The sequence below is a fragment of the Phragmites australis genome, chromosome 4 (assembly GCF_958298935.1).
Source record: "Phragmites australis chromosome 4, lpPhrAust1.1, whole genome shotgun sequence".
Taxonomy (NCBI): domain Eukaryota; kingdom Viridiplantae; phylum Streptophyta; class Magnoliopsida; order Poales; family Poaceae; genus Phragmites; species Phragmites australis.
In genome coordinates, this window is record NC_084924.1 from 2,331,800 (window position 1) to 2,341,411 (window position 9,612).

At 46.0% G+C, this 9,612-nt stretch overlaps 3 protein-coding genes across 4 annotated transcripts; 1 reads left to right on the forward strand and 2 right to left on the reverse strand.

Annotated features, from left to right (window-relative positions):
* Nucleotides 1-898: 898 nt before the first annotated feature.
* Nucleotides 899-1,827, forward strand: LOC133915155 (protein LURP-one-related 15-like). Of its 2 annotated transcripts, none has more exons than XM_062358193.1 (2): nt 899-1,433; nt 1,525-1,827. In XM_062358193.1, exons 1-2 carry the CDS (start codon nt 954-956, stop codon nt 1,657-1,659), a joined length of 615 nt encoding a protein of 204 aa, XP_062214177.1. In that variant the 5' UTR covers nt 899-953; the 3' UTR covers nt 1,660-1,827. The 2 variants fall into 2 exon arrangements, with proteins under 2 accessions (XP_062214177.1, XP_062214178.1); XM_062358194.1 differs by having other exon boundaries at nt 906-1,418.
* LOC133915154 (uncharacterized) lies at nt 1,800-4,460 on the reverse strand. The gene is made up of 4 exons (XM_062358192.1): nt 4,266-4,460; nt 3,348-3,695; nt 2,638-2,982; nt 1,800-2,283 (listed from the first exon to the last, which is right to left on the reverse strand). The coding sequence occupies exons 1-4, from the start codon at nt 4,335-4,337 to the stop codon at nt 2,008-2,010; spliced, it is 1,041 nt and encodes a 346-aa protein (XP_062214176.1). The 5' UTR covers nt 4,338-4,460; the 3' UTR covers nt 1,800-2,007.
* A 394-nt stretch (nt 4,461-4,854) lies between these two features.
* LOC133914068 (uncharacterized) lies at nt 4,855-6,111 on the reverse strand. The gene has a single exon (XM_062357226.1). It carries the CDS (start codon nt 5,457-5,459, stop codon nt 5,040-5,042), a length of 420 nt encoding a protein of 139 aa, XP_062213210.1. The 5' UTR covers nt 5,460-6,111; the 3' UTR covers nt 4,855-5,039.
* Nucleotides 6,112-9,612: the final 3,501 nt, after the last annotated feature.

The following is a 9,612-nucleotide window of genomic DNA, read 5'->3' on the forward strand; positions in this document are numbered from 1 at the left end:
GAGGTGTATGGACTCCGTTGGAGAACCACCTCGATCTTCTCCACCATTTCCTCATCGCCGAGTCCGCATGCCGTCCTCTTCCTCCATACCTTGCCGGGCCATCGCGTGTCATGGCCTCGGCGCAGGTACAACCTGTCGCCACATGTTGTCTACGTCGTGTCTATAGTGGCGGGCCCTACAGTAGTAGGCCTCGAATCAGCCTAATAGACACGGTTGTAGGTTAGCTTTAGTTTCAATCGTACCATTTGCCGTCTAGTAAGTCCACTTTCACTTTTACCATCCAGACTTTAAATTGGCATGGTGTTAAAAAATAAAATTGAAGTCCGGGAAAACATAAATCAGGAATGATTCAGTAGCATGTGGTTGATTATTCTTCAGAGTTACTCACTGCAGTAAAAAATACGTGATGTTTTGAATATATCACGGTCTCTAATATTTACATTGGACTAATTTTTCTATTACAATATATTTATGAAGTCTAATAAATTTATGAGGTTACAAAAGCATTTTTTTAAAGACAAATCTTTCTTTATATATACATATGATTTTCATGTTTTCAAACTAAATATCTTCAAAGTTAATGGCAGTCAAAATTTCATAGGTTTAATGGGATATTATCTAAAATGTCATGTATTTATGATCGGATAAAATATCTTGATAAAATGGTTTCGCAACAAAAAAAAAACTGATAAAATGGTCTGTGGGCGGTACGGCGACAATCCGTCGAATTGGAGAAGTGGAAGGTCTCAAAAGAAAACAAGTTGTGAAGTGGACGTGTTGCTAATCTTTAGACGCGTGATCCGTGCAAAGATGGCTGACCGCGGCGGGCGGCGGCCAACTCCGACGTTGCGGTCCGCGTCAGAGTCAAACCGGAGGCGTCGACGTCGTCCGCCTCGTCGTTATATGTGGTAACTGCGCGTGTTCCAGGCTGATCAGGGTAAAGGAATTGAAAGATGGCGGCACCACCGGAACCAGCAGCGACGCAGGTGGTGGACGCGCGATTCTGCGCGCCGGAGGCCACGGCGTTCGCGGTGACCAAGATAATCAGCGTGACAGGGCGTGACTTCACCGTCACGGACGTCACCGGCGCCGCCGTGATGCAGGTGGAGGCCGCGGTGTTCGCCTTCCAGCGGCGCTCCCTCCTCCTCGACGGAGCCGCGCGACGCCCGGTGCTCACCATGCGGGATTCGGGCCTCTTCATGAGCACTAGATGGGAGGTGTTCAGGGGGGACAGCACCAGCGGGAGGAACCTGCTGTTCACCGTGGTGAGGTCGTCGGCGTTCCAGGTCAGGACCAAGATCTACGTGTTCCTGGCCGGCAACGCCAGCGAGCAGGCGCCCGACTTCGTCATCCGGGGCAGCTACTACGACGGCGCATGCACCGTCTGCACTGGCAACTCGGACGCGGCCATTGCTCAGGCGAGCAGCATCTTTGTGCGCTCTGAAACCGTGCTATTTTTCGTGCATTTTGATTTGATTTGAGCTCACCAAGCAACGGTTTTTGATGCCTCCTTTGGTCATGCAGATCACCCGCCAAAACACCGCGGGAGGCGCACTACTCGGGAGGCACACATACACTGCTAGAATCAACCCAGGCGTCGACCGTGCGTTCATCCTGGCACTAACCGTGATTCTGGACGAGATGCATCACCATAGATAGAATTTTGAAATTGCCGCAATTTTTCAAGAAAGATATCACGAGTATTATCCCTCGAGTAAGTGTTGGAGAGTTTGCTTTAGTTTCTGTTGTGTTGTAAGAATTTTACTGTATTTCAAGTGATGCCTGTAAACATGACTGAATTGTCTGAAAATGGTCTCTCTTCCCATATATTCACCTGCATGATGAAGGCAAAAGATTGACCATGCAACAAACATTCAAGCGAGTAGCAGTGAAGTCGTGATTTATAGTTACTACACAGAATCTATTTGCATAGCCAAAGGAGACATACTGCAAAACAACAGATAGTAAGTAGCTTTCGAGGAGGCACCGAACGAGCGTACTAATTGTCTAATACTGCCTGAATGTGAGATTCAGGCGCCCAGGTCGAAGACTTGTCTCATCTGTCAGCCACTTCGGTGCAGTTTTGGGTTTGACGTTGGAAACCCCGTGGAATATGAGCCTTGATGTACCACCAAATATTAGAACATCGCCAGATTCAAGATCAACCTTTGAAACCTTGTCCACGTCTCTTACATCACCATACAAGAATTCTGCAGTTTCGCCTAACGAAAAAGAAACGACAGGCAATCCCTTGACAAGACTGGTTCTCGTTTCATCTTTGTCCTGTTAAATAACACAATTGTACAGTCCAATTAGTAATCACCAAGCAAGGTTGCACTATGGCATTTCAATTGCAGATCATTGGAATGAAGGACACTGTACTAAAAATGCTCAAGACCAAGAAACTTTCGCGAGTAAAGCATCACAACTACAGCTGCTTTTATCTTGTCTACAGATGCCCATCCAAAATGAGCGTTTATTGAATTAGTTTAGAAGGGATCAGTTTACTTCCTCCTATTTAAAAAAAGAGAGAAGTAGAAGGGTTGAGATCATTCACTAGATTACTCCCAGCAAGAAATGCAACGTTATGATAGTGATATCTGTACCATATCATTTGAGAAAGTGGTTCTTTTGTACCTGATGAAGACCTAACCTCCCACTACTGTTGTAGAAGTTAACAAGGCAGATATCTGGTGACATCGGAGGAAGTTCTTCCTCAGCATTGGCAGCTCCCCTACCTTGTTCCAAGAATTGATGGGAAGCTTGAATGGCATCTTGAACGAACTTCCTGAATTCTTCTGGTATGTTTGGTGGTTGAGCACCATCAAATGGACGTTTATCCCCATACGAGCGTGAATCTGGATCCCAGTTCATCCCTAAGCACATCATCCACAGATTTAACTTAGCCCCATCTCTATAGCTAGGTCTATAAAATCCTCCTGCACCAACACCAAGCTGCTGGCAAAGTTTGACAATTTTAACCTGATATGTGCAACAAAAGAAGTGTCAGATATATACTTTCTACAGTAAATATGAATTCACTTTATTCGAGTGCGTAGCACAACAATCAAATCAAATAATTGAGAAAACGTACATTCATGGCAAATATGAATTCTGAAAAAACATTATGCGAGCTGCAGTAACATATGCACCCAAATTTCCAAAACGGAGAATAGGAAACAGCATGGACAACAACATTTTCAAGTTATGTTGATGATAAGATAATGCACTATTTTTTTAAACAAATATATGTTGATGATCAGATAAGGTACTAAGAGTTTAAGCTCAGATCTTAAGTGATTGAATTGCGATAACAAAAAGAGCAACATGTGTAAACATATACATACCTGATCATTAGGCTTTAAGAATTTATTCAACAGAACCATCCCAGGTCTCAAATGCTGCAGTGGAGGTACATCTTTGGAAAGCATGTTCTCTCGTCTTTTCTCTCTGTTGATCTCGAGTAAAGAACGATTTAACTTGACAGAGCATTTGTTATCATGCATACATATATCAAATGGGGCAGCTCCTGAATCAGACCCCACAGATCCAGAACTAGATGGACCGCTTATGGAGTGCAGAGGTTTCGGTAGTTGAACCGGTGCAACCAATTGTGGCGGTGATTTGTTGTTGCTAACTGACGGAGATAATGTGCATGCTCCCTCCTTTTGGCGTTCCAAAGGCCTCTCATAAACCTAAGAGGATAATTGGAGTGTTAGAAACCGCGCATGAAAGAGGAATCCAAAGGTCCATATGAAACATAGCGCGAATTCAAAATTAGTAGTAGTCAGACATGACTGCCATATTTCAATGCCACCTTGTTACCATTTACAAGGCTACAAGTCTACAACTCATAATGCACAAACACACATCCATGAAGATTCAGTTCCTCCTGGACCACCTGTTCAGATCCTAATTTGAAGCCAGAGCAACAACAACGGTGCTGATTGCTCAGAAAAGAACACGGCAAGGTTTTCAAATTTTTCCGTGGGTTTACCACCTACGAAGCCACCGAGACGATTCTTAGGTTCCCACTCAATTAGACAAAACCCCAAGATTCCAACTCAGAACTAACCCGGCCTCGACTCGAACTCTAACCCCCTGCACCTCGCAATGTCGCAAAATTGTTGCAACTTGTCATTCTATTGCACTACCAATCGAAAGCGGGCCGCAGCGACCCCTATTAGCCCCAGTTCCGAAAATTAGTGGGAAAAGGCGGCGGTTTTCCTGCCAAAAGAGAAGGGTTAGGACACCGCTGCACGTACCGATCCTTGAGGGGGACGGGCCTTCCTCCGCGTGGGGAAGTTCACTGGCGTCCCCTCGTCGCCGCCGGCCATCGGCGGAGCCAAGAGATGCGGAAGCGGAAACGGCGGCTAAAGCGGCGCTCGGGGTTACGCCTCGTTTTCTTCGAGGCCGGACGCGACTGCGTCCAAGTGACTTGCCTCCAGGCTCCACGGCCAATTTGCCACGATTTTATCGTTTCGAGCACCCGGATTCGTGTTGGGCTCGGCACCTGAGCTGGCCTTTTTCTCAAATAGTGGCCCAACAGCCCGTTCAATAGGGCATATGTAATAGCCATATCCACGCTGGCGTGCCACATAGAGATATCGCTGGTTCAACCCGTTTATTTACGAGTAAAAAAATTATAAAATAGATAAAAAATCAATAGAGGGATAAATATCAAGTGAGAGAGTTGGACCACTGAGTTAGATTATAAGTGTGTAAAGACACGTAGAGTTGCATTCCCATGGATCTATAAATTTTCAAAATAAACATACATTGTTGCAAATTCCGAAAAATTAAAAATCCATGCTAACGCAGCTCCGCTACCGACGATTTCAAAAAACCAAGGCAAAAGTTAAGTACGGAGCTAATTACCCCTTAATTTACATGCTAATTACATCAATAAGTAACTTTTCTGCTTATGCTGTCGCAAAAGCAAAAATAATAATAATAATTCCACAGCAACTTTTTTTTTGTGAGAGCACAAGAAATTAATCTTCATGTCCAAAGCCATGTAGAACAATGCAGTCGTCACCTCAAAGATCCGAGGTGGGCGGGCCATGCGACCGGCGGTGGCTCTTCCTGAGGCCGAGCACCCCGAGTAGCGCCCTCAGGACGCCGGCCGCCGGCCAGGACGACCTCGGCCGGCACCTCCTCCTGCCCTTCAGCTGGGACGACTGGTATGACGGCGGCGGCGATATCGGTGGCAGTAGTTCAGCAGTGGTGCTTGACATCTCGGCTGGTGAGACGGCGGCCGTGGCGCCGGCGCCGCTCTTGGGCGTGCCGGGCTTGGACTCCCACAGGAACGGCACGGCGCCGGCGCGCAGGCTGTAGTACACCCGGAACGACGCGTTCGCCAGGCTCGACCGCTCCCTCGCCACCGCCGCCTTGCCGCCAAAGCTGCCATCGACTTTCTTGGTGGAGATCGGCCGGAGCGCGAGCTTCTTGGAATCCATATATGCGCGAAAGGCACCCTTCAGTGGCTACCTGCAACGCAGGAAACAATATAATCCGCTCGAAAACTCGGGGCCTTAAGCCTGGCAACAAGCTTGCAATGCTCGAACCCAGTACATCTCAGAAGCAGGCTTGGGAGTTGGGACTTTATAAGCAGCGATGCTCTGGCTTGTGGCTAGGCTGGAATGCAGGATCCGGCCGGTGCAGTGCTAAGCTGCCGGTTGCCGGTTGCTGGTCTGGCCTGTTTGTTGTGATCTCGGCTGGGCTAACTGCCTAGACCGGATTCGAAGGGGATAGAATCCCACACCTTCACGTTGTGGTCACTCACTCACTCTCACCTGATAGCTCAGAAACCCTAAACCCGATTTAAGAAGGCGCTATGACGGCCCGAAGGACGTCACCGGTGAATTGCCGGCGGCTGCTCCGACGCCCATTGACGCGCACCGACTACATCTGCGGATTGGCTTCGTCGAAGTATGGTATCCTGTCGCAGCTCTACATCAATCCGTCAAGACATTAAGCTGATGGCATCTCCTGATCAATGTTAGACTCATCGAATTCCGCTTAAGTTCATGTGGTCATGCAATTAGGCTATGTAATTTGAGTTAATTGAGGATACATGGCCCTGCGAGGTTGTAGCCGTATTGTGTCAGGGAACACGAGATTGTTATGAGAGTGTGAGCTGGGAGCTCTGATCTGATCGCAGATTAAATTATAATCCTGCACTAATCGTGAATAATAATATAAATGAGCAGTTGATGGTGCAGTATTTAAATTGGCTTCAAGAGGAAATGGGATGGAGATGGGAGGCCGTGCTCGGCCCACTAACTGAAAAACCTTGCCTTGCACACTACAGATGATGAGCTAATCAAGCCATTATTCAGAACTCGATTAGATTTCTTTTCTCCTTTTGGTTCTTTCTACGTGGTGGTTGAAGACTTAATTAGTGAGCGAACAACGGGTTTAGACATTGACGCCGTGGTTGGTTTGTTTGCTGAAGGTTCCTTTCTGACGCTGTCGTCTCACCTAAAGGAAAGCACAGGTGCAGACTGCAGACAGTGGCGGATTCAAGGGAGCCATACTGCTTCGCAGCCAATAAAAGCTTCCTAAGTCCTCTCTCTCGTAACAATTATTTTGTCATGAACAAGGGAGATAGAGAAGAAAAGAGAGAGAAAAAAGTAGAGAAAGAGATAGAAGAAGAGGAAGAGAGTAATTTTTCTGCATCTGCCGCTAGGAGGGGGGTGGGGGCTAAAATTTTATTCCGTTATTAAAAAACCTAGAGGAAAGCAAACCTTTTCTGCCCATATAACTAAGTATTAATGGTAGTCGTATTGATAGCTGTACGTATGAGCATGGATTTAGCAAGCTACTGTAGTAGTTAGTCCGTTACTAGCTGAACGTTTGTCCGATGCTGACTACAAGTAGCTTTCGATGGTTTTTCAGAATGGCCTTTTGCCATCCTTGTGATGCTATTTAAGTCCTATTTATTTTAACTTTGGATTCTAGAAATCAGATTTTAATTCTAGATTTTAAAAAGCTGGATTCTAAAAGTTAAGGGTTGTTTGGCATCTAGATTCTGGGATGGATTAAATGTTTACTTTGGTTACGTAATGTCCGTAATATCTTTAGTTTTTGTAAGTGTATAGTAATGTCTATTTAAGATTTTCTTTTATTGTATATTTTGAGTATAGTATATTTTGTTTCATTGTATATTAAAGTGGTTATGCATGCACGTTGAGATCATATTGTTGGCGGAGTTCTTTTGAGATTCTAAATAAACACAAAAGTAATAAAAACCATATAAAATAGCAATTATTACAACATGGATCGTCAATCTACCCTCTCATATAAAACAAAGCATTAGCAATATTATCACGAAATGTATTCATGTCTCCATCTTCATCTCCTAATGCATTGCTTCCACTTTCTTGAGAAGAAGACTGTTGGCCGACATTTGGAATGTAGTTTTCATCTTGATCACACATGTCAAAATTTTAATCTCTCAAAGCACTATCTCGAATGAAGTTGTGAAGAGTCACGCATGTAATAATTATTTTTGTTTGCTTAACTATAGGATAACTCGGCAAGTCCAATAATATTCTCCATTTCATTTTCAAAACACCAAATGATCGTTAGATCACATTATGCAGAGATGAATGTAGATGGTTAAATATTTCCTTTTTACCACTAGGATGTGGGTCCTATCAAAATTCCAGTAAATGATACTTCTCCCCTTTGTATAGAGCAAGAAAACACACTCGGTTGGGATAACCCGAGACAACAAGATAGTATTTTCCTGAAAAAATATGTAATATTAGCGACAGTTGTGACAATGTGGTAAATGAGATGACAACAAGCTAATGTGTAACTATATCTTGTGAAGGATGTGAAAATTTATTACCATATTTGCGTAGTGTATCATTGAACACCCTCATGTCATGAACTGAGTCTGGTCACCTAGCAACAACAAAGGTAAACCTCCGTCAAAGTCACCTATATATTCACTAATGGCTTATAAACTAAATTAAACTGTCCCTGGAGGGAGCATTGCATCGCACCAGTTCAATATGGACAAAAGGTAGCTTCATATATCTGGAAGCACAAATAGATTTTAGCTAAAGTCTAAAGAACATTTGGCCATAGACAAAGTCTAAATAACATTTGGCTCAGCCGTCACATAGATTTTGGCTAAAGTTTAAAGAACGTCTGGCCACTAAAGCACATTTGACAAAAACGACATGTTGCTACTATGGAGTAATCATCTCACGCTCAGCCGGCTGAAGAATATTTGGAGATTACCTCACTGGAGATGCGGGCATCGGCTGGAGGTGAGCAGTAGCTGGAGGTGCAACGCCGTTTGTACGTAAGGGGCGGCTAGAGGGCTGGAGGGCGACAGCTGGCAGAAGGTGCGGCGTTGGCTGTACGTGTGACGTTGGCTGGCGGGCTGGAGGGCGGGGGCTGGCGGGAGGTGTGGAGGGCGGGCGCCAGCGGGAGGGGCGGAGGGCGGGCTCCAGTAGGAGGGGCGGAGGGTTGTACGGTGGGCGACGGCTGGAGCCCTCCTGCTGGCTGGAGGGCTGCAGGTGCGGCGTCGGCAGGAGGGCTAGAAGGCGGGCGCTGGAGGTGCGGCACTGATGGAGGCCTGGAGGGCGAGCGCTGGTGGAGGGCTGCAGACGGGGTGTGGGATATTGGGAAATAGATGTGAGCCAGTGAGAGATTGGAATAGAAGGTTCAAAGAAAAAAGATTCGGGGAATATAATGGTATTGATGGGTAATTACATGATACTTGTGTATGTATTTTTATTTTTTCTAAAATCACGATCTGCAAAAAGCTGGTTAGACACAAATTATAGATTATGATAAAAAAAGGGACTAGATTTTGAAAAGTGAATTGTAAAATCTAACTATTTATTTTAATTTCAGTTTTTAAAAGCAACTTTTTAAAATTCAAAGTTAAAACAACCAGAACCTTAGTCGTAAAATTCAGACAACTAGGTCATTCGTTTGTCCAAATCAGTGTACTGCATCGATTTTCTTGGCCTCTGTTTGCATCCATCTGCGTGATCAGTGACAAAAACATCTCAGGGTCCGGTTACGGTACACCTTTTGACCTCGGTCTCCATCGATCCCCTTCCCTTCCCAGGCGGTTCCCCAAATCACGGGAGATCGAAACAGGCTCCCCGATCTTCGTCCGCTTCGTTCCTCAAATCAAAGGGGAAAACTAGATGGGATTTCATCCGAAGGTGGAGAGCTCTGGAATCGGTGGCAGAGGCTTGCTCGAATGGACTCGCCATTGCTTCCCGCGCCGGTCCCCGGCTTCGCCATCGAGCCCGCGCCGCTCCCTCGACGGCCACCCCAGCGGCTGCCGTCAGTCGCGCCGCCCTCACAGGGATGCCCGCGTCGCTCCCCTGACGGCCACTCCAGCGCCCTGCGTCAGTCGTGCCACCGATCGCCATTGGCAGTGCCTGCTCCACATGCCCGACAGGCCTGTGGCGCCCTCCAACTCCCCGGCCGTCACCTTCACCGCCTGCTGTTGTCCGAGCCAATTTGTAAGCATTCATCTCCATTCCGCGGTTGTTATTGTGCAATTAATAGCTAGATATGATCCTTTTGGTGATTCTAGTATCATATGCCTTAGCTTCACAGTCTGAAGTTCAT